We start from the raw sequence: 25,330 nt of genomic DNA, 5'->3' as shown, positions 1-25,330 counted from the left end.
ATGACAGGCTAATGGTACAGCATTGAAAGCTTAGAGGGGTTTTTGGCTGGTCTGCCCCTTCTGCTTTGCTGTCCCTATGTCTTGTAGGAAGTCAGCGTGTTAGTGGAAAGCTGACCAATGTTTAGCTAGAGCTGAATATTACAAGCAAGTAGGGCGTCTGAAAACCAGGTCATACTCTAGTGCACAGTGCAAGTACATATAGATACACTGTGGGTTTAGACACAGTGGAATGCATCGAAGCTTGTTAGTGATTATTTCGGGTTCATAACTCCGCAACAGTAGATCAGGCAATGTCAATGTATAGCATAGGCGTAAAAGGTTCTTGGTTTTGTTTAACAAATGCCAGGAGGAGCCATATTTGGTTTTGCAGCACCAGTGTATCTCTTCTTGCAGTGGTTTAGTTGGATTAAAATGATGTGATGACATGCGGCTTCTTTCCAAGGTCACATAAGCAATGAGAAATAGAATATATTGGGGACTGTGTCAACAAATAAGGGACAGAGTAATTGAAAAAAGGAATTTTGGGGTCCACGTAGGAATGTGAATATGTATGAGTGTTATGTAAGCAACATTCAGTTCTGGTTTTGGTGTAGATTGCACTTTTAATAGGCATTGTCATTGTTCATCTGTTGCTGGCTTTCATAATAGCATAGACAAACTGCCTTGTATGGCTGCAAAGCATCCTTGAGGTACTTAGGGCAGATGTTGAAACGTACAGTTTTAAAGTAGTCTAGAGTACAGGTCAAGTTGGCTTTTTCTGTTACCATGTCCTAGCTGACAGTTTGAGGTGCAGTAACTTGGTGAAGAGTTAGGATGTAAGCACTATTGGGAGGAAGAGGATGGAACTCCCTCTTGCAAGGTTCAAAATACCCTCTTTTGCAAGTTGCAAAATACCCTTTGACTTGAGGGTATTTTGTAGCAGCCTGCTGCAGTTTCTTCACAGTGTATAGTACAGCTCGATGTACGGTTACTTGCACTGGTGTTAAGTTAGTCTAGATTAGTCATTGCATTTATAGTTAAATGGATCCTTTACCTGAAGTGCCTTTGCACTTCTTACATCTTGTCCATGTGGAGATGTCAGAGTAACCGGAGTAATTATGTCTTGGAGCATAAGCATACAGCTTGTTCAGGGGAAACCACATAGTTTTCTTTTCCCCTATGAATGAAATCCAGAGGAAACTTGCTGTAAAATTTAAAGTGGTTTTTTTTTTTGTTTTTTGGTTTTTTTTTTTGTTTGTTTGTTTTGTTTGTTTGCCATCATTCAGCTTGTTGCCTTATGTCTAACTTCCATCACTGTGTGCTCTACACTGCCTCAAGGTCATCATATCCAGAGGTTTCTTCTCCCTTTAAATGTAGGCAGACATGGAAGTGCCATTTTTCTCAGCTACTAGAAGAGTAGTACACCTGCATTGTTAGCTGTGTATAATGAATATCCTCTTCAGCAAAACCAAAAACATTGAAATTGTTCAGGAAATACTTTATTTGCCTGTCCTGTAACTTGTTAACACTTCTTTGCGCCAAGTAACTGCAACTAAAATCTCAATGCTTCAGAACTGCATAAACATGATAGATGTGAGTTAAGCATGAACCAGTGTCTTTCAGTGATGAGATAAAACATTTGCTTCCTTTATCAAACCATTAAAAATTTTTACTGAAGAGTGACTAAAGTGCTCTTATGCTCTTCATGCATCAGTGGTGTGCCAGAGTAAATCACCATCTCTGTGTGATTCTGTATCAACTGCCAGAGAAAGACATTATTTTATGAATGATTCAAAACATTCATTTTGAGTTACTAGTGTGTTCTTTTGCATGAAGATAAAATTCTAGACAAGGAACTGGTTTTGCAAATGGAGGTCAAAGCTTTTGTACCTTTTATTCAGAGTTTTTCAAGGATTGTATACTGAACTGTACTGATGCTTTTGTGGTAAACTGTTTCCATCCAGCCCTTCATGCTGCTCTTCCTTTCTCTTTTTTCTTTCCCGAAGCAAACTGTACTTAGTGCTCTTATCTTGCTGGTGACTTCCATTGCTTTCTAAACCTAGTTACTATCTTACTACCATGAGAGTCAGAGGTGTCTCAGGACAAACAGTAGGCAATGTTATTTCACAATACCAATTTAAAAAATTTCCTTCTTGCTTTGCTAGTAACGAGAAAACATTACACACCTGTTTATTTAAGCAGATGACATCCTTTCCCAATATGATGCCTTCCCTAAATCCTGCTTCAGATCACATTGGGAACTATGAAATTACTTTTGCGTTGCAAAGTAGGGCTCTTAAAGGAGGATTCTGAAAGCCTCAAGTGTCACATGTTGCATAACTGTTCATATGCCTTTCCTGCCCACCTCAGAAGAATAACTGAAATGCTGCTCAACGTCTGACACTACAGTTTAATATAGAACTGTAGAAGGATACTCAACATACTCAACCCTAGTAAGTATTCTAAATCTAAAAACCTGCTGGAGAGATTTGATACAGGTCAAGCATGTTAAATATTTGTGTCACCTACCAAGGAAAAATAGAGTTCAGAAGTAAAGCCAGCTTATCTATTCTGAGCAAAAGAAGTTGAATAACTGGAAACCATTCGTCATGGGAGATTCTGGATTTAATCATGTTCCTGTTGAAGTCAGTGAGACTCTCTGCTCGTGACTTAATCTGTTGAAGACTGGGTTCTAAATGACTTGCCTGATGTGCTTGATTTCAATCTTAACAGGTCATAGCTTCAGTAAGCATGTAGGTGATAGCTAAATGGAGGTTCTTATTTTCAGGTGGCAGGGCTCTGTATTTTGGAGCTTGTAAGTATAGTTTGTACTCTATACCAGTCTCATCCAGTTATTGCATTTACAGTAGGTATAAAATGAAAATAACAGTAGTTCTTGGATAGCAGAAAGAAGCTGCTAAAAAAAAAAAGACAAACCCAAAACAACCCAAACCAAAAAGAAGCCCCACAAAAAACCTGTCAAAAACCACAAACCACCAAACCCCACACCAAAGTCAAAAGAATAACTTCTCTGTGATTTTAACACTTAAATTGTGCATATATTTAATAAAGCATGAAAATGAACGTAAATGAGAAGCTTTGCTTAAAAAAAATCTTTGAAGAAAGAAGAGTTGGAGTGCTGTGAAAAGCAGATGGATGGCAACTTTTGCAGTCTGGTTTCACTGTAGTGAGCGATGCTGGATTTTTATTCCTTCACTTAAAAGAGATTAATTATGTGTGAAGGATGCCTCAAGTATTTGTCAACATGAAATAAGTAGAATTGCTGCTTCAAACTCAACTTCATAGAAGAATAGTTAATTGGCAAGTAAATATTAAAGACCTAGCAAATTATCTCTGCTAATATCATTTCATATTCTAAGTGTGTATTTGTTCCCACTTGATATGCCTAACAGATGAAAAGAGTCTGGCTGCAACCTGTATTGCTGTGAAGTAGATTGGGGTTTGAAAGTGTCAGGCAGCTGTAATTACACTTAAAAACCTGAATAGCTTTTAAATTACTTCAGGGGATTTCCAGTGCGGTAAAACTGGATTTAAAACTTGTCAGAGCTGCCTCTACCAGTTTTGCAACTTTTGCAAATGAATCTGTTACTATAGTAGAAATGGCTTGCAACATCTAGACAAATAAAGTGTTACTACTTATTCAGTCCTTTTAATTTGATCTTTTTAAGGCATAAGGCAGTAGCTTTTTTGAGGAAAAGAATGCCATGGAATTTCAGTGCTAGAATGCAGTGTTTTCAGTATTTGCAGCCCATTGGCTGACTGGTTTGTGTCACTCTTATTTCTTTGTTGGCACAGAAAACTCTGATGTGGGTGGGGGGTGGAAGGCAAAAAAGTTTCTTGTGTCTTCAATTAGTCAAATATAATCATATGTTAATTACTATGAAGTCAGTACTATATAGATTGGGACTGCACTTAGCACTCTCATTGCAGTCAATGGCAAGCAATAACAATTTCTGTTTATAGATTGGCTGTTAATTTAGTGTCCTGTAATGAAGCAGTGTCTTCACTGTTTTTTAGTATTTTAAAAAATTCTATTCCTTGAGTGGCATGATGCAATGGAAGAACCTGGGTCCAAAGCTGATAGATTTGATGCCCTTAGAAAAAGTGTGATGTTTCAAACACCTCTTGGCTGGTTCACCAGATGTGGTACCAAACCTACCTTGTTTGGAAAATTATTTGGAAGCAGATCCCATCTCTCTTGACTTGTCTTCCTGCAGAACAAAATTCAGTGAAGGCTGCACTGGTCAAGCTGGCTAGCTTGGTGAGTTCACCTGTATGTCTGTCTGTTCTTCTCTAGACACATCTGCTGTCTGTGGTGCAATAGAGTAGTGGTGTTGTCAGAAAGGTTTTGTTTTTAAGAGGAGGTTTAGCTATTACTTTTAATGTGGTAATGTGGTAAACTAGTGCTGCAGAATTATTAATGAGTTAGGTTAATGATTTAGATTACAGTTAATATCACTAGCACCTTTCTAACCATGTCTACCAACAGTGCTCTTTCCCATTCCATTGCCTTTTCCTGGTCAGGGAGTAGTTTTTCCATTCTCCATCCTACAGGGAAAAGAAAATAGCATTTGATCTTCTGAGAAATGAAAAATATCCACAGTATAACTTACATAGAATCATAGAATGGTTCAGGTTGGAAAGGACCTTAAGATCATCTAGTTCCAACCCTTGTGCCATATTTAAATCTACTCTAAAAAAAAAAAAAAAAAAAAAAAAAAAAAAAATCCTATTCAGTTTAGCTGCCCACATACTCAAATGTAGAAATAACCCACCTTAAATAACCTGCCTTCTATCTGGCTGAGATGTTTTTCTTTACAGTTGCTATTTATGAACCTTCCATTGGTATCATCTTTACTGATGTCTGGTGCATGTAGCAAGGGCATTAATAACACTATGTCCTGTGTTAAACTCCTGGTTAAATTTATTTTTGCTGCTTCTTGTCATGGTAGTATGCTGCATATGCATTTGTGGCAACTAAACTTCTTCCTCAAGATGCTGGTGTAAACAGTTTGTGATGTTGTGGAAAAACTTCAAGTTAGGCAGGAAGTAGGACAGCTGGGAACATCTGTGGTGAAATTCTTCTAACAAAACCTCATCCTTTTCTTAAAGAGAACTAGCAGTCCAGTAGAAAATTTGTGAAAGTGTTACAAATAGTACTTGTTAATGAATTCACTTCTTTGATATTTTTAGACTCATATTTTGGTGGTCTTTGGTTTTTTTCTATGTTTGATATCGCTAATATCAAGCACTTAGGTTATTAAAAATTTTATGTTTGTATTTATTACAGGAATAGACTTTGTGCTAAGCCTTTTCAAATATTTGAAGTAGTAAACAGGAATATTGGAAATGCTTCCAGCAGAAGAATGAGTGAATTTACCTATTAACCCAATTGCAAATTACTCCTAATAGAAGGCTAGAAAGCTTTGCTTTTCTTAGGCGTAAGCATGGGCTACTTGCTGTATAATCAATATAAAATCAAGGCTCACTTATTTCCACAAATCTTACTGTATAGCACCTTCTTAACTTGCTTATCGAACTAAGAAATTTTGCCACCTAAAAGAAGGGAAATCTAATACGAAATGAGTAGCATAACCCTATTAAACCTACATTTCTGTGTCTCGGAAGGACCTCTCAACTAGGACTTAGGGTCAAGGAAGACAAGATGCATATGTAATGTGCAGTGACAATTTTTCTTGCTGCATTTGTTAATGGCACAAGTAGAGGTGTTTGTAGCTAGAGATCCTTCATGGGGATTAACCTCACATATGGGGTTTTGGTCTTTTTGGTAAGTTATGGGCATACCCCAGTTTACCTGAGATATCTGCTCCTCAAGAATATTTCTGTAGTCATTTTTACTTCTCTCCCTGCCCACCACCCAATTACGCAAAAATATCACTCTACCATCCTTGTAGTTCTTTGTTAGCTTAAAGAGAAGAGACTCGGGGGAACATTGAATGCAAAGAATGATGTGATTAATGTTTTAAATATCCTCCACAGGAACTGCTTGGTCTCCACAGTAGGCATGGCAAGCAATCGCTCCTTGAGGGGAGCACTGGTATCTGTTGGGCAGCCTTTGCCAAAGTAATCTTTAGTTGCACAGTTTGGGTAGGAGTCATTGGGAAGAGAAGTCCCTTAACTTCCAGGTGCCATCAGCAGGTCAGGCAGCGGAAGGACTGTGCGCCTCTCCAAGGGTGGAGGCATATTACATCTTGTGGCTAATAGAAGTGCTGGGTGCTGCCCTGTTCTCTGTTTTGTTTTCAGCTTGGCAAGATGTTTTCATGTGAGCTCCACAAGATTGTGCTCAGGTTGTTCCTGAAACAATGGTGTGCAATGTTCTAGGCACGTCCCTGGGGAGACATCTTTGCTGCTTAATAACAGGAAAGCTGTTCAACATAACAGGAAATACACAAAGAGGTACTTAACTATGATGTGGTGACTGCCAGGAATTGTGTAAGTGCATTTTGTGTGTCTCTTTAAAAGGGGATGTTCCAGTAGCACTTAGAGCTGGTATGTGGCACTTAAGATGCCACATTTTCTGTCTTGCAGTTGCACTGAAGCATGGAAGGTTGAGTTCACATGGATGATTTTAACCAGCAGCAACTGAAGTGGTTCTATTAAGATGCTGTTTTATTTTGTTGACCAGCAAATTGTGCTTCACAGCTAGGGTAGCTTTAAAGTACTATTTCAAGGTTAATTTTAGACATGTGTTCAACTATGCTGGTATTCCTTGAAACATGCTATGCAGCTGCCTCCTAAAACGCGTTTTCCTGAAGTTGTGATCTTGTCTCTAATTTTGGTGGCTGCTTAAATTTTCCTTCATTCTGCAGAGACTTTACTTCATGTTAACTGTGGTGATAAGTGTAATCAAAAGGATGAAGAGCACCGGTGGATGATCCCATAGTGAACAATGTTGAAGATGCTCTATTAGCATTTTCTACATGGCTACTAAGAGTTCTAGGACTGATTTTTTAAAGGGATTTGGGCAGTTGAACATTTTAAACTTTTAACTTTTCTCAGTTTGTTTCCAACCTAAAAGCTTAATCACTTGACCTATAAGCTTCATCACTGAAGGTTGGGGTTTTTTTTAATCCACAGGCAAAATTCATGTACTAGCTTGGCCTCTGAATTGCTTTATACTTTATTTCATACTCAGAAATTTGTGACTTCTCTGAACAGTGTTAGCTGTTTATTTTATAACTTGCAATTGCAAACTGCCGTCATCTATTTTTGGAGGAAAATGTTGGAATTGAACTTTTTAGTGATTTTTGTTAAAGTAGTAGTATTATGGATAACTTACACTGATTATAGTGCTTCCTACATTCTTAGGAGTGCTATCACCTCACATTTTAAAGAACAACCTCAGAGAATTTGAGTCTAATCTGAATTTTTGTCTTTAAATGGATGTGGAGTTTCCTAAACACAGGAAGCTGTGGTTGGGTACGTTTAGAAACAGTTTTGGCACAAGTGCAATAATACAAAATTATTAAAAAAAAAAAAAAAAAAATACAACTGAGGCTCTTTAAATTCCTACTGCCTGCCCTACTTTTTCTCCCATAATATCCTTTAGGCAGCATTTCAGTGCCACGCTGAAGTCAGTGACATTTGTTACAGTCATATAAGATCAGCTCGCACTAGTGTGATTGAATAAATAGCTTCTGAGTTCAAACTAAAAGCCACTCTGTCCTCTCCATCCAAGACAGCTGCAGATACTGTAGAATAAATGATGCATATTAATGTTCTAGTCTTGTGGTCAAAAATGTGTTTTACAGGTTTCTTTTGTACAGTTGTTTTCAGAAAGATTATGGTTCCTTGCAAATTACTGAGCTTTACATAGACTCTTACTGTGAAAGACTTTGAGTAGTTCAGGAAAAAAGAAAAATACTAAATTCTTGAATCTAATATTAAGCTGAGCTAATATATGTTCTGGCAGTTAACTAATCATGTGTGGGTTGTGCAGGAAGAATTGCTTCATTGATTTAGAGGCAGGCATAATTGATGAAGTGAAGTTCAGTGATTCAGTTAAAGTTCCAGATAAGTTCTGGGTCAGTCGGTTGTGATTTTCTTTGCCTTTATTGCAACAAAGTGGACCTCCACAGTAAATAAGCAGAATGTGACTTTCAAACTTAAAAGCTTAATTCAATATGCTACAAGAATCCTGTTTGGATTTGTTTGGAGTTCTTCCTAATCTTAGCTGTTAAAACCTAGGGTTGTTGGAGCCAAGTTTGATACATAGATCTAGAATAAATTTATCATGCAAAAAAATAAGCTGCTAACTTTCTCTTACTCGAACTTGTGAGCAACAATGTTTCTCCCAGTTCCTTGATGTTTATCCCTAACATATTTATAATGCTTGCTAGCCCTTTTGGAAAGAAGCATGTTAAAAAATAGTTGGAAAATAGTTAGACTGTATACATATCTGACTTCCCAGAATGTAGGAGACTGCAGTGCATGTGAGAGAGCAGCTTCTCAGCTAGCCTGTTAATATCTGGATAAAATATGTGTCATGCAGAGAGATTATAGTCAATGATTTTATCTGTGTGAATTCAGATCAGGCTTGGGCTGGAAGAAAAGGTATAATAAAAAAATGCAGGGGGGTGTATTGTGGTAATACTTGAAACAGTTGAGCAGTCTGGTGAAATGCCTTTTATGTCTAGGTAGTGCTTACCTTGCCTCAATAAGGAGTGATGTAAATGGTTTCTGGAGGCTTCTTCCAGCCCTGTGTTCCTGATGCTGAGCAGGGTTGGCTGGACTATAGTATTAAGGAAAGAATGAGTTCAAGCATTGCAACTCGGACAGCTTCTTCCTTTTTGACGGTGTTTCAGCCATTTCACCCCTGATTGCATGCAAAAGCTGGGATCTTCAGAAAGGCTGGAAAAGGAGGAAGGTTGTCTTGACGTCATTCTGCTTGCTGGTGTTGTGTGAGGGTTTTCCACACGTGTGTGGATATATAGCGGGCTTTTTCCTGTAACACCACACACGAACACAGACACTGTCCCTCCTGAAAGTCTTTTCCTGGATGTGATGATACCCTGCATCTAAGTATCTGCAAACAGGGAAATGGGTAGCCCTGAGTGTATTCAAGAAGGATGTAGGGGTAAGGAGGGAGGGATTAGGATTTGCACTGCGGAGGCAATTAGCGGGATCTGGAAAGGGCTTGCAGATGGTATGAACTAACCATGATGGAATTCCCTGTTCAACTCAACTCTGTGTCCTGACTTTGTAGACATAGGCTGCAGAGCAATGGGAAAAAATATGTGATGTCCTGTATTTGTGATGAAGCAGTAGAGGGCACCAGACAACAAGGAGCAACTTCTTGTACAGGAGGTGGAAATGAAGAGAAAAGACAGAGGAGAGGAAATAGGAGCAGAGAGGAGTGACAAACATAAGTCTTCAACATCACTCTGTGCTTGGTTCTTTGGGCAGGCGTGTATTTCGGGGATGACAAGGCACAGCTGCAACTGTAAGAAGGTATGCAGAAAAAAACAGGAGTGCTTCAGATGTCTGTTTGCTTACTCAGAGCAATACCTGAACTGGAAACTTCAATGTAAACCCCCTAGGTAAACAGAATTGCTAACTTCCAGTATAGCAATTTTTTTTTCATTGAAAATCTAGGGAATTCAAAGATTTAAAGTTGCCTGCGGTATATATAATGAACTGATGTAGCAAAATTCAAATACCTAAACCAAAGATAATAGATTGAGATGCAGTTCACAAACTTTAACTCAGTCCTTATTGGCCAAGGCATCAACACACTGTAACACATCCTCATGCAATTTATTTTCCATCCTGTCATTTGTGTCCTTAAAAATGGATGACTTGCTGCAGTGGGGTTTTTTTTAAGGTGGATGAAGAGTTGTTTCGTTAGGGTGCATATGGCCAATCCATCTCATGTCAAAACATCCATGCACTAGGCTTGACGTTATTAGTACAATAAACTAGTTCTACTGTCTTCTTCCTGCTTTGCTTTCCCCTCAGAGGTAAGTATCGCTGTATGGTTAACTGGCATGTGTCAGGCTTTGTCCTATTTCATAATGAGCTAAGAAATCAAGCATCAATATTGTTCTTGGTTGTTGAGAAAATAACCAGAACAACCCTGATCCACTGGCAGTCTCGCTGGTGAATGTTAGACTTGCCTTCTGTAAATTGCATAGCATTTCAAATTTGATTTAGTTTGCAGTCATATCTGAGTGTAGAGAGGATTTACTAATTTTTTTTGTATCTTTGTAGTTGACGTGTGGCTCATTCACGCTTGATATGTACTAGCTAGATGAAAACCCAATTCAATTCTAGGTGTTACAGTTCCAGTAAACTTGACTAATATATTGTGAATGCAGTTTTAAAACAAAATCACTTTGTATGCTAAGTGTTCAAAACTCAAATAGTGCTTCTGTAAGGTAGTCGTGTGGCACATAAGGTAAGAAGTGTTATGGGCACAATGCTGAGATTTCAGAGTATTAGGCTTGCATGTGTACTACACATTTAACAGGCAGACATCTATCTGATAAGTTTATTATACACTTAATGTTCAAGTCTGGGACTCCTTTAAGTCCTTTGTAAAACATGACTTGTAAAGATTATCCCTTCCAACCTTCTGATCTGCTAGAAATTTTGGACATTGCTATTTTGAAGTTTTTGGGGGTTTTTGGGGGGGGGGGGGGGGGGGGAGGTTTTTGGGGTTTTGGTGGGAGGTGTTTTTTTTGTTGTTTTTTGTTCGTTTTTTTTGGTAATTCTTTCCTGCCATCATCATGGACTTTGCCAATGCACCGCTACTCAGGTTGACAAAACGCATGGCCATTTGATATCATCTCACCTGACACTAACTTTGTCATCATTAAGACTGGAAAAGAAACAGTTACTGGTGAAATGACAGAGAAATATGTAGCACAAAGACAGTGTAGGGCACAGTTCAAGAGAGTCTTGATCACCAGGCTGTCCTCCAAAACTTGCTCTTTAAAAAATGCACAGGCTGGTTGATCAGCCAGTTGCACCAATGACGCGAGTTGGGCCAACACTTGTCTTTGTGCTTTTATTTGGAAAGCCATCAGCACTTTAGAAGGTAATGCATTTTCTCAGATGTGGTTTAGGTATCTTTAGAAACATTATAGTCGTAACTCCTTGCAAAGCTTCGGTGTGAGGTTAATGTAGGTTTTAAAACAGAAATTATAATCTTCAGAAATGTGAGTAAGGCTAATGCAACATGGAGATTCTGTATGCTTAATCGGTACATGAGCAGAACATGCCAAAGTAATGGCAAACGAAAATGTGTCGTTAACATGCTTCCTCTAGGGGGAAAACCACTGTGTTCTGGGCAGTCGTTTTGACAATGTGCTAAAACAGTTGTATAAGCTCGAGAGCCGTATACCATAGCACAGGTGACATCTTAGGGAAACAAAGACATATCAGTGTTTAAACAGAAGGCATGTTTTTGGTTGAGAAATACTGATGTTTTACTGGATAGTTCGTTTTAATGGTCATGTACCCTCAGGAAGCCCACTTCAAAGGCCGTATGTGGGTAAGAGTCTGGGGTAGGAACGGAAAGGATGATATACTGTGGCTTATCTAGGAGCCTTAGTGCAATGTTGCGCTTGGATTTTTGGTATTTTGCTTGCCTCGGATTCATGGATGCCCTCAGTGTCTCTTCATGCAGGGAGAATGCTCTGTCTCTCATCAAAAGATGGCAGGGGCATGCTCGTAACCCAACAGAAAGTCCAGACCATCACACTGTCGGGCAGAGGGCTTGCTACAGCCTGTGGGTTACCAATTCAGAGCCTGAAGGAGTACAAAGTATGTGTCAGATTGACTGGCAAGGAGTAGGCTAGCACCTGTCTTCAGAGGAGCCCTTGTACAGGGTTCTTCTGAAGGACTGCTTGTACTTGCTGAGCCTTTTGTGGAGATAGTGTAAAAGTACTTTGTGGTCCAGAGAAGAGCCACAAAGATGATCAAACAACTGGGAAGCCTGCCATATGAGGAAAGGTTGGGAGAACTGGGTTTGTTCAGCCTTGAGAAAAGAAGGCTCAGGGGAGACCTTATGACCACATTCCAGTATTTGTAGCCAACCTTTGAAGAAGATTGTAGGGAGGCTTGAGTTTTATATGGAGTCATATGGAAAAGATGAGGCATAACGGGTACAAGTTAATCCTGGGGACATTCTGATTAGACACAAGAGGGAAACTTTTCACAATTTTCACTATCAGCCATTGTAATAATCTCCCCAGGAAGTGGTGGGCTTCCCAGTGTTGGATGCTTTTAAGATTCAGCTGGACAGGGTGACAGGACATCTTGTCTAGGCCATGTTTTTGCCAAGAAAAGTTGGACCAGATTATTTTTGAGGTCACTTCCAACCTGGTATTCTGTGATTTTGTTCAGAACAACTTGAGGATTTGATGACAGCTAAAATAACTGGATGTTCTGGGCCGGGGCTAGTGCCTGACCATAAAGAAGGGAGACTCAAGGGATTACAGGAAGAATAAAGGAAAGGGAGAGCTGCTGTGCTGGTTTAGGAAGCATTTACTTGTCTTGGGCTTCAGACCATGTTGGTGCAGGGGGAGATGCAAGATGAGAAGTGCTGTTAATCTTCCCCAAGCTGCTTTGAGACAAGACCAGCTAAGTAAGTAGCTATAAAAGTTCCTGAGATACAGCATTCTCTTAAGCATTTCAGTTGGGCAATTTTTTCAGGCAGAACTCTGAAAAATGAAGTCACTTTGCTGAGGACTAGAACTGACTCATGACTGGTGTGCTTGAGGTGTGAACAGAGCAAGTTGGGGCTGTCTGCACCAGCTTAAACAGACCGGCCTGAGGCACAGCTTAGAATCAAAACATCACTCCTTCAAGAGTCTGCATTTGTATAGTCATCAGCCTGGGCTCAGAGAGGCACAGCAGGAGGTGTGTGTTTGCCACTTACCAAACTGGATGATGTAGGCAAAAATTACAGTTGCCCAAGCTGTGGAGCAGCTGGGAAGGCTGGAAGACTTGCATCCAAGTCTAGTCTGTCAGACACCGTTAATATAGTTTTGTGACTGCTTTCCCTATATATTTGTGTGAAACTGCTTCCTGCATTTATAGCCCAGAGCAGGAGCTTTGGAAGAATTTAGGGTGGTGATTTACAGCTAGCCAAATTTCCAGGTCCTCTCAAAGATAACGTATGTACTGCTTCAGACAAAACCTAACAGCTTCCTTATTTGTATGGATGTTCTTAAGTTTCCCTCTCCGAAGTGCTGTAGCTTATCATAAGGCAAACTTTAAAATCAAAACCATGAGATTAAATTGTTGATCAGTCTTTCTGTTGCATTGCTCGAATAGCTTGTATGCATTGTGGCAGGAGGCAAGGCAGCAAGGGAGGGTGGCAGGAGAATTGTAGAGCCTTGGTGAGGCTTTAGAATTAGCTGTGTAAAGATTAACATACAAGGCAAAGTTAAGTACTCGCTTAAGGGCTGGTTCACATGTGAAACTGAGATTTGATAACTCCTGAAGGAAAAACCCCAGAATCAGACCCATGGGTCACACATTACTGCATTAAAAGGACGAGCTTGCTTAGAGGAGGAAAAGATAAACACATCCAGAGCAGAGGTCAGCAGTATAGGTCCGTGTTCTTCAGGCTCTAATAAAAGCAGGTGGACTTTCAAATTTACTTTAGTATTTATTGGTGTATTTGAAGAAATTTGATCAAGCTTAAAACTCCACTGAACACATTTAATTATAAGCGTTTCATGACTGTTAATCCTTTAGAGGATACACGTTTTGTAATGCTTGCCATAACTTGGTTCAGTGTGTGTTGTGGGATGTGTTGGCAGCAGTTCCCTTAGTTCAGTATTTTAGTTGTAGCTTGACTGATTTCATAAATATGAGTATATATCTAGTTTCAAGGATATACTCTTATCCAAGTGTTCTCTCCTTTTATATGTAGCAAGTACTCTGTTCTGTAGCCTTCTCTAGTTTTTACTCTTGTTTTCGTTTTTAATTTGGTCTTTCTCCTTAGTTCTCAAACTCTTTGCCAGCTTAATGCCAGGAAGTTCAAGGGGTGATACTTGGGTGGTTATTATGGTTTGTCAGACCAGTTTGTTTTTTTTTAACTAAGGGAGTGTGTTCAGCTACCAATTATAATTAGATGTAAAACAGATGTTTTGAAAAAGAGGAAAGTTAGTACATAGGTGCAACTAGATGCTTCCTCTTTCGTGTTTGGGAAGTGAAAATATCTGGTTGCTGTTTTAAGTCTGACCCCAGTCCTAGTTGTATGAACTGGTCAACCTCACAGAACATGAAACCACCCGAAAGTCAAAGTAATGGACTCTTTTTGTATGATTGACTGTAAGCTTTGTGTAGATTCTTTTGGTTTATATTTCAAATGTGCTGTATTACTTAACGCTGTAAAACAAAACTGTTACTATGGTTTAGCGAGTTTCTGTGCTGACTTCAAAACTGTGCATGGTACTTTTCTCTGGATGGCATCCCTTCCTTCCAGCGTATCAACCAAACCACACAGCTTTGTGTCATCAGCAAACTTGCTGAGGACGCAGTCAATCCCACTGTCCATGTCAGCGACAAACATGTTGAACAAGATCGGTCCCAGCACCGACTCTGGAGGGGTACTACATGTTACCTGTCTCCAGGTGGACATTGAGCCGTTGACCACAACTCATTTGCTGCCAGGAAGTGTCTGACGGGGTCTTTGCAAGTGCTTCATCTCTGTTGCTAAGATTTTTAGCAACCACTAAGGTATGGTTAAGGTTGGAATGAAGATTAATACCACTGAGTTGAATTACTGCGGGTGTTGTTCTAGGCATGCAGAAGTACTTCTGCTAGTGCTCATACCTGGCTCTCTTCACCTACCTAAATATTTTGTCACAGATGTTACCTTGAGACTTCAGATAATGCTTCTTCAGTCTGTTTTGTATACTGGTCTTCAGTGGTGACTGTATGTGAATAATAGTGCTTAGGAGCTCTTGGGATAGCTATCCAGCTAGAAATGGGGCAAAAGGCTGAGGGGGGAAGAACCACACCTGTGCCTAGTAGTTGTGCTGGGGAAATCCCATCAGAAGGCCCATGTCTGGCCTTCTGGCAGGTGACAGAGACTTGGAAAAAAGCTTCACCAACAGTGTTGTGCCCTCCAGGGGCTGTTACAACCTCTGCAATGGCAGGACAGTCAGGGGATACCTGGAAGCTGTGAGGTGCTGTGCATGGAGGGATGCATCTCTGATACCTTCCTGGTCCTATGAGTATGCCTGGACTAGTGCAGAGGGTGAACTGGCAAGTGAACAAGTAAACTGATTGCAAGTGGGACTCCCCAGTTTGGCTTGTTGGCCAGCAGCACTGTGGTGAGCTGGAAATCCTGCATCTGTGCATGCATGGACTATTGGTGTTCTTAGTGATGCTTCCCAGCCCAAACCAGTGCTGATAGAGATTACTGTGGTTTTGGATGGATAGTATGGGTCCTTTGCTCTGGGGTGTTTGTAGGATCGTCACTGCTTCCAAAAGCATCTTGGAGTCATGACAAGGCCAAAGGTGTGTTGTAAAAGCTCTCCTGAGCTCAAACCTGGGTGCTGCTCCAAGTCCTGCTCTGCTGGGTGTTGTGCTGAGTACCAGCTCACCTCTTTGAAGGCAGAGACTGACGCCTTCTGTAGACCAAGATCTACATTGTGTTGGTCACTTTTTTTCCAACTGAATCCAATGATGGGGTAATTAAATTGCATGTAACAAAACAGCTAAGAGCCTGGTGTCATTAATCTACCTGGTTTTACATGAAGCCTACACCTTTTATGAGTTCTGTGCTTAAATGTAAGAAGCCTTAGCTTTTCTCTGTAAAAGTTAAGACTCAGCCCTGGTAGCTAAAAGGCTTATCCTCCTTAGCCTGCCAAAAAACCACCTCATTAGTCAGTTTTCCCATATTGCTCTGGTAACTGTTTATTGTTTGCGCACTAGAGGGCTTCCTCAGTATCTGGGTTCTTCAGAGGCTGCTGAAAAAGCATTGCTAGCTGGGGGAATGAGGAAGGCGTTCAATGAGAGCGAGGCAGTGTCCAGCATGCTTACAAGTGTACTCCTGAACTCTCACTGCAAACATTAGCAGAAGGACAGGTGCACAATCACCTTGATGAATATACAATTGAAATAACTAAGCCCTGTCAAACTGTTTGTCTTTCAGCTCCTGCAGGCAATTCAGGCTCCTCTTGAGCCTTTGTGTTGGAAAGGAAAGGCTGGCTGCGTTCTCGCAGATTGTATGGCTGTGTCGCAACAAACCTGGTTACTGATGCCCAGGCATACTTTGATTGATGCACAGATCAAGTGACTGTTGGGAGTGGCTTTTGGGGTGACGTTCCATGTACAGTGATGTCAGCAAATGATTTTAAAAAATTCAGGTGTGGCATAATCTGCCAATTAAACTGATTAGTGCTCTGGCTGAGGCCTGAGAAGGAGTTCTGCTTCAGAGCTGTGCTTATTGAACTCTTTTACTTACTGCCTTTGTCTCGCCTTGTACTAGACTTTTACCTGCAGCATGCTGTAAACTGAGGCAGAATACCACACCAAGAGCTATATGCTAGCTCTCTTGCTGTCTGGGAAATCTGCTACCAGCTCACCAATGTCCCTGACCACTTGGAAGCTGTGACGCTGGAAGAAGACCTGTGACTCCTGTGGGATTAGGATGGAGTGCCTCGCGGCTCTGCTGGCAGAGCTGAAAGCTAGCCAGGAGGCGATGCAGGCTGGACAGAAAGAGCTAAAGCATGATGTGGAAACATCCCAGAAGGAAATCAGAACAGTGTTAGCACTGCAGAGGAGCCAGCAACAGGTGAAAGAAGATCTCCAAGCGGAGGTGAAGTCCAGTCACTTGGATATAAGAACTGTGCTTGAGGAAATCCAGCGAGTAAGAGAAGAAATGGAAGCTCGATTAAATACTCAGGCTGATCTGGTCTTACTGATCAAAGAAGTGAGCACCAATTTAACATGTGTAGACAAGGCTTTCCAGAAAATGGAGGAGAGGCAGAAAGTTTTTACCAGCCTGCATCTTCCTACGAGAGAAAATGTTGAGGAAGGATTTTTCTTTGAAAAATGCTTATACAACTCACACATGGGTTTTGAAAAACCTGTGGAAGCTAACAGTTTGGATGAGGAATGTGAAAAGAAAGTGCTTAGGGGTAAGGCAATGGTGACTGCAAAAGTGTGGGGAGAGAAATGAGGTGGTTCCTACTTGTTCTTGTCGAGTAGTTTGTTCAGGCTATTGGGAATGCTTTTAAGAAATGTTATTTTTTAGAAATTTAATCTCTTGCTTAAAAAAAAATAATTGTAGCTAGTGTAGACACTACTATACAGATCTTCCTAGTACATGGTAACAAAGGAAGGCTTCAATTTGGCTCTGCAAACCAAAAAGTGGTTGATAGATGGTTCGTCTAGTAATCCAGTAACAGTGCAAAAGATAGGCTTAGGAAACCAGTGGTACCAGGCAAGCCCTGAGATAGTCAAGTACAATGTCAAGTACTGGGGCAATACCCCAGCACTTAAACATAACTTTAATGAAACACACCCTAATGGACAGACAGTTGTGTATTTCTTGCTTCTGAATGCCTATTAACTAGAGAGCTGTTTATGGGAAACAGTTTGCTTTATGGAAAAGCTTGGGATGGGTCTAGTGTTCTCCCCAAAGAACTAGAGTTGGCTGCTGCCATCTCCATAGTGACTGTAGAGGGGGTGGGAGGATTTTTGGACCTTTTCCAAGGTCATGGGTTATTCTTTTTGCCAGCGAGGTATCGAATCTTCTGTGAATGATTCAGTGATCAAAAGGCTTTGCAAAATCACTGCTGATTTTTGTTTTGGTGATTCTTTCCAGTTACTGTGCTATATGTGGTACTTGCAAATCTGATTGCAGTCTTCAGAAACTGAACATTTCAGCTAGATTTGGTACAGTGTTTTCAAGCCTGGAGAGGAGTCCAACTGAAGGGTGGAAATTGTTTTGCTTTACAAGTCTGACTGTATAAAGGTGGCAAGTAAAAAGGCCAGCATGAGGAGGACTTGGGCTGGTAACCGGTACTGTCTTTAATTTAGAGTTCATCGCTGATGTGTTGTATCAGTAATTAGACTCATGATGCTTTTGTTTTAATGAAAGCATGGCTTTTGTTTTGGCATGACAGCATGCCTTCTATACAAATCTGGAAACACTCTGTCATTGCCCAGAGGTACATAGGACATAAATAAGCATTGGAGTGTCACTGGTGTTAATCTGTAGAGGCAGCTCATGCTACAGAGCGTTCATGCTAGCATAGAAATGCTTTTCAACATTTGAAGTGGCTGTGTGTAGCACATGTCTATGATAAATTGCTAACAGGAATGTCACTGAATTTCTCTAGTGCCTGTTTTTTGTTCAGCTTTTTTTAGTATAGTATCCAGGGCTGGCTTGGTTGGATGTTTGAATGAGCTTCTAGGAAAGGATTGAGTAGTCTGGGCACCTTGATAAAAGCAGTGGTATGAAACTGGCAAACTGATAAAGGCTGGCTGAATGCTGGAAACAGTGGATATCTGGAGTCTTGTGTCATTTGTGGTTAGCTGTTTTATCACTGTATTTATTTAAATAACTTTATTAGGTGTGATAGGTATGATGTAATATTTTTCCAGAATAAAAATTGTCTGCAAACATCTGTTCAGGTTTAATGCAGCTCTGTCAAGAGTCCTACAAATGGATGTAAAAGCCATTTCATACAGTTAATTAAATGATGACATTAGCATCTGTATCAGTGAATTTACCCAGTACCCTTAAATCAAGAAGAGTGCTCTAGTTCTCCACTTATTTTGAGTGGAGCATTCAGGAAGGGAGGTGGAATAAATGAGAGAGTAGGAGTATGTGAGCCAGGAGGGCAGGGAAGGACTGACTGTACATGTTTATTCTCTAGTCCCTGCTGTTTTCCCTCTCTCCTTGATTGTCTCTTGTGATTTTTGAAGGAGCTTCAGAAGGTAACCAGTATTTTCCTAGACACAGTATCCTCCACAAGACTGCTGGAGATCTGACATGATTACTCTCAAATGTGAACTGTCGTTCATTTAAAGAGGTCTACTCAACGGGCATTACGTCTGCACTGTGAGAAAAGAAGTGCTCACATTAGTTAAAATGGTGGTAAAAATAGCTAACTAGAACTGACAGCCAAGCTTGATCTTTTTCACCTACAGATTTGTATTTTGATTTGGGTTATCATGTTGATATACCTTTTAACAGCTCTACTTTCAAACTGCAAGATGGTATTTTTCTAATTGATAATATAACAGTCAGCATCTCTGAGCAGAAGTGTAGTGAAATCTCCGAGAACACAAGAGCATCTGGACATGATAAAGCTGACAGTTCCCTAACTACGAGGGATGACAGAAAATCTTGCCTAGAGAGGATGTATTTGGAAAATTAATAGGATCAGGAGGCACTTCATACCTGGTTCGATAAGAGAGGCACAGAGAACATAAGTATTTTGAACAGGAAACTTGTTTTCAAATGCTTTGAAAACAAGTGAAGACTGTGCAAGACTGATGCAATGGGTGATGTGTCAGTCAGGCTAACATTAACTGAGAAGGAAAGCTTTTGTTGTTAATACTGTCTCCAGTTGTGTGATTGAACCTTACACTACTGAGACTATTCCAGAGTCACTTGACAACCTTCAAGTGCTTGGGCTTCAGAAAGTATTCAGGAGTAGCTACTTCTAGTTGGTTAGTTTGTCCCCCTTCTTTTCCACACATTCCTATGGTTCTTTTCTCTAAATCTCACCTCTCAGGTTTTTTCACTTTATCTTGAAGAAATCTTGTTAAGCTGAAACTGTACAAAGTAATCTGCTTAGATGTTTTCATTAAATTGCCAAGGGATATTTATGTGTTGCATCAGCCTTTTATTGCAAAAGTGTTTGCTCGTTCCCTGTGTGATCAAATGGGGAAGATGGGGCCTATCTGCACAGCAATACTGTACTCCCTTTCCAGTCTGAAGGCAACAGAGAAGCCTGTAACCTCTGTGATGTTTACAAGTCAAGTGCTGGATTATGTGATGTGGTTTGCTCTGACATGAGGTGATTGTGTACTGTGAAGGGATTGAGGTTGCAACATAAGTAGGAATATTAAATCAGCGATGTAATTCTTGGACCGTGAATAGTTGCAGTGAAAACTTGAAATACATTGCATTTTAGAGCATCCTTAAAAGTCTCATCCTTGTGGCTGAAATCGCTGACACTGAGAAATGCTGCAAGACTTCTAGTTAATAGAGCTCAAACGTGAGCTGCAGAGAGGGGAGTTTTTATAATGAAAATGTTGAAAGCAAGAAAAAGATCAAGTAAATGTAGGGAAAATGTTTTGGTTTCTATTCACCAATACTTCAGAGTGAAGGAGATACTGCATTTTGCAAACAAACGTGGTCAACTCTTACATTAGGAATAGATTACTGGTTAGGTACAATGATGGAGATCTTGCATTTTATGACAATATTCAGAGCACAGTGTGACGAGTATGCTGAAAAGTAAGCCACAGAATATATGAAGGTGAGAATGAGCTGCAGAACATTGTATAGAAGATTATGGTGCTAGGAATTAACCTGGCAGATGACAGCACTCTGCAGTGCTACTGAAATAACCCTTTCTCCAAGTTAGTGTTTCAGGAAGTGTTTATAAGGATTTCTAACTAGTTTCTTTTGCACTTGTGTTTTAAGCGTTGGTGAGACTTCAACATGAAGTGTGTATTAATTAGTTATTGTTGGTTTTTCAGTTGATAAGGGCAAGCAGCGGAGTCCCAGGAGCTCATACATACAGACTCAAGCCTCCTCAGATGTGCATTCGCCTGGCACAAAAGCAGCCGAGCTGACACAGTACAAAACAAAATGTGAGACTCAAAGTGGAATCATCCTGCAGCTGAAAAGATTCCTGACAAGCAGCAACCAGAAGTTCGAAGCATTAACAGTTGTGATCCAGCACCTGCAGTCTGAGGTAAAAACTCACAGCTAAGCAATTTTGGCTTTAATTTTTTGAACTCTTCTCAACAAGGGCTTCTGAAAATGTTAATGTACCGATACAGAACATCTGTGTTTCCGTTCCAGTGATTTCTGTTTTCCTGTGGAGGTAGCAGTAAACCTGCTTCTGGCATCAGTTGGATAGAAAAAAACCCCCCGACACTGGGGTTTATGTCCTCTTTGCAGCTTCACATCCTTTTTAAAAGATGAGGTTTTGAATGTTTGCAGTCATAGGGTCCTTCAGGCTTGAGTGTCATTCCAAGTATATACTTCAAGTTCTGCCCTTATAGGAAAGACTAGTTTCAACAGGTAATCTACATGACCTTGCTTTGTTATCCGTCATTGGATAGAAGAGTGTACAAGGGGTAGATATGTTTTTGAGCTATTCAGAATAAAGCATGAGTTATAATGGTTTTATTTATTGAATCCAGTGTTTCTGCTGGTGTCTTAAAATTGTCAACATTTCATTAAAAAAAAATAAAATTAGAAATGCACCTGGAATTAGGGTGGAATTAATCTGATCTTGTTTAATGTTTATTTGTTCTAGTCTGCTTGACATGCATAATGACCGTATGGGTTTGATATTATACTAGAAACTTTTGGTCTGCTTTGAAAACCTTTGAGAGAAGAAAACTATGAAGTTAAGGAGATTATAACAGCTATGGATTTATACGGCAAGTGTTGATGCAGGCTTTAATAGCAGTTTCTCTTGCATTTACAACTAATGTTCCAAGATTGGTATCAATTTTATTCCAGCTGTTCTGATATATGGTGAGTTTTATAGTCTGGTATATTAAAGGATGGAGTTGTCTTAGTGTACTGCTAGAAGTGTAACATTCTCCTTTTGTGGGATAATATCTGCTTGTTCTCATATAAAAATACTGCATTTAAGCCCAAGTCCAGTTCAACTCTAAGAACAGTGACTCTTAGCCAGATTTGTGAGTTTGGTTTGGTTGGGTTTTTTAAACTCTTGAATGGAACACCTTTCTCTGCTAAGGAACTAGTTTAAGATCTTCAAAGCAATTTGATACAGGGTATTTGGATGCTTGTCATCTGATATGAAATTGTGAAATTTATATGTGAAATTCTCACTGCTAACCTGTGCAATCTTCTAATTACTGTATAATAAGCACCTTGAATAATGGGAATGGTTATTTAAAAGGGGGGGGTGAAGTGTTGAGATGAAGGGAAGAGAACTACATACAGGAAACTAGTCATTTTGCTCTTCTTCCTCTTCATTATTCCTTTGAAGGTGGAAATAAAAAAGAAATTGTATTTCTATCAAATTGTGTAAAATTAGTAATCTTAGAGTTAAGTCTAAGCAAATGAAGCTGGGCTAAATATGACACATTGATGTATTTTTATACCTGTTATTGGTATTAAGGATTTCTCTCCTTTCCCAGGGTAAGACAACACTTGTTGAAGAGTCACTGTCTTGTGTACTTACTATAGAGCTGAGAAGGACTCTTCTGCCATGGTGGTACAACAAATTCTCAGAATCTGTTGGTTAGCTGGGGGGAACATCCTGTAGGATTTCAGTGTCTCAGGGAACACTGAAGAGTTGGTTTTGTGGCTTGTAATGGTTTTGCTTGTTGGGATTTTTTCCTTTATGGTGATGTGTGGAGTCTGGTATAGCTAACTTAATCTCAACTGGCCATGCATTTATTTTTCTGGAGTATCTCTTGGGGACCCCTTCAATGTAGTTTTCAAACTCTTTGGGTAAACTCAGGGAGAAACTTGGAGTTAGGTTTTAGCTCGTAAGGCAGGGGCTCATAACTACTGCAGAGCCAACTGAAAGTAGCTTCAGCTTTTCTGATTAAAAATACAATAAAATCATGCTTAGCTGATTACATCAAGAACGGAGCTGTGCTTCCATTTCTCCCAGTAGAACAAGCATGAAGTGACATAATGCAGTGTAAGCTGGTGAAACAGCTTGCTTGCTGTAACCAGGGAGAGGTCCTGCCCTGGACTCCCCAGAGCGAGAGAATTTCCTTAGTAGATTAGTGATATAGGCTGTCCTAATGCGTGGTCAGAGCCAGTTTGAGGGTGAGATGGGGTCAAGGACAGGCCGCCTGGCCAAATGGAAAGGAGAGCTGGAGTGAACTGTCAGGTCACTTTGAGGCTGTGCAGCGCAGCCCAAGCTTCTTGGTAAGACCTGCCCCAGCCTCTCCTGCTTTCCCTGCAAAGCTGAAGTTACCGGGAGGTGATTCAGCTGTTGGGTTTATTTGGGTTTGCTTTCCTTTTTTCCCCAAGATGTCCCAATGCATCCCAACTGCACAAATTTGAAGTTTAAAATTGCTTCTTACGAGCTCATTTGAAATGAGATAGAGCTGTGAACGAAATCAGGGCTTGCTGGCAGCGACTTGTGTCAAGAATGCGGCTAGCCCATCTGGAGTGAAGTCGATAGGCTGCTGTTGAAGGGTTAAAGGAGATTAAGCAATGCTGCTGTGCTTTTTCTAGCCGAGCAGGAATCTCTCACAAAACTCTGCCTGGGCTCAAACCTGTTTGTTACAAGCATTATCTTGGAGCTGTCAATATTAACAGCTGCGTCTGATAATACCTTCACAGTCAAGCTGTCAGGCTTTGTCCAGGGGGTTTCTGTGCTTAGCTACCTTTACCACGAATAAATCTAAAAATTTAGAAATTAAAATTTCTTCTGAATTTAAATATCCTAAAAACCTGGTTACTACATCACAGGAGCTACTGAGACACTGGTTGAAAAGCTGCCTTGGCATCCAGAATACTTGATGGCAATGAATGGTGTGTGGCTGATGAGAACACCATGCTGTACTGAGTTTTTCTGTTTAGACAGCTGTATGTGCACGGGCAGTGTAAGAACCATGTGTGAAACTGGGCAAATCACAAAAGCAAGCCTAGTCTTTTTACACTACTGCACTCCCGCTCAGCCCCTGGTAATTCCCGTGACTTCATAACTGTTTTCCTGTTTGTTGAGTTCACATGAGAAAGGAAAAGTGGCAGTACAGAGGAAATGGTGAAATCAGCCTTCATGCATGAAGTGCCAAGGAAAGCTGTCTTCCGCTTGCACCACTGCATTTGAGTTGATCTTTTAGCAACCCTTGTATTCATTTCGCATATGAATTTTGAATGTATTTCTCATCCCTTCAGTAACAGATGTGTTCACAGAGACTTTAAATACATGGTTTAGCCTATGTGTGCAAAGTCAGGCTGTGGATGCACTGCTACAGCCTTGCCCTCTCTTCTATGGCCCTCATGTCTGCATGGGCTGGTGCTTGCCTGGCCTTGAGGAGCCAGTTTAGGCATCAAGTTGGGAAGAAGAAATGATGATGGGTCTAGTTTTATAGGTCTGTCCCTACCCAAAGTGTTATGGGTTATGCCCCTGCGCAGTGCTTCACTGTGGGAGTGAGGAGCCACCAGCGCTGGGGTGGCAACATGTACCTCAGAGGTCTGCAGCTGTGGGTAGAAGTCAGATGCTCCCTTGGGAAGGAAAATCCCAAACTGAAGGTTTTTGTGATGTTTTGCAAAAGTACATCACCCGCCGTGGCAACTCCTTCATGAGCCCCTGCTTCTGCCTCCTGAGTGGTGCCCTGCCTCAGGGCTGCTGCCTGCGAGGCTCTGTGACCGCTGCAGCTGGTAAGCCTCAATGTCTAGCTTACTGCCATATAGAAACTCTTACATGTTTGGGGGTGGAGGGTGTTAGTTTTAGCAGCGCAGTATCTGCTTGGTTTATATCTGGTTTTGACTGTTTAAGGGAGGTTCAGCTTTACGGTGAAATGGTAATGTATGGTTAGTGTGACACAAACAGATTTGTGACTGTTCAGAGTGTGAATTGACAATATTGACAGGTAGTATGACAATACTACCTTTTCATCCTCTCATTTTAATGCATAAATTGCCACATTCAGAACTACTCAGGCAGTTTAGATGGTACAGTGTTTAATTACCATAAACACCCATTTCTGTTCTTCTAGTTTAATAAATGAATCTAATTAAGTGTTTTGAGAGCTCTCATCAGATTCTGCTGTAGAAATGAGCTTCAAATTTGTGTCTGTGCCACAGGGTGCTAGAGAGATGAACAGAAAGTAAGAGTTTCTAGGAAACTAAGAAGCACGCTTGGAGTTGTGCTTCTCTTGGTATGGTTATGGGAAGACTGATATTTACAGTTCAAACTACTTTGGAAGTACTGTGGTGACATCTTCAAGAAGTTTCCTTCATAAATGCCATTTGAGAGGATATCAAGTCTTGACAATAATGCAGATACCACTAATTGTGGATGTGACACAGGAATGTGTTAGAAATTGTGTGGCTGGAACAGGCTTCAGTATTCTAGGTGGAAATAGGAATTAACCATTAGTGTATGAACTGCTATAACTGGTATTTCCTGACACGTGGATGACTGCA

General features: G+C 40.5%; 1 protein-coding gene across 6 annotated transcripts in view; it reads left to right on the top strand.

Annotated features, from left to right (window-relative positions):
• Positions 1 to 25,330, top strand: part of MTUS1 (microtubule associated scaffold protein 1) — a 91,081-nt gene that overhangs the window by 39,162 nt on the left and 26,589 nt on the right. For 4 of the 6 annotated variants that reach the window (XR_003992292.1, XM_030492422.1, XM_030492421.1 and 1 more), the window contains one exon: positions 20,710 to 20,927. Coding sequence is in view for 5 of the 6 variants with exons in the window: in XM_030492422.1 (XP_030348282.1) it covers positions 20,710 to 20,927 (218 nt within the window). In the remaining variant the exon portion in view is untranslated. Of the gene's footprint in view, positions 1 to 6,280; positions 6,418 to 16,862; positions 17,127 to 20,709; positions 20,928 to 25,330 lie in introns of those variants that run through there. The other 2 variants (XM_030492425.1, XM_030492423.1) reach the window with 2 other exon arrangements.

The sequence above is a fragment of the Strigops habroptila genome, chromosome 7, assembly GCF_004027225.2.
Source record: "Strigops habroptila isolate Jane chromosome 7, bStrHab1.2.pri, whole genome shotgun sequence".
Classification (NCBI taxonomy): domain Eukaryota; kingdom Metazoa; phylum Chordata; class Aves; order Psittaciformes; family Psittacidae; genus Strigops; species Strigops habroptila.
Note: the sequence above shows the minus strand (reverse complement) of the source record. Positions and strands in the feature narration are given on the sequence as shown.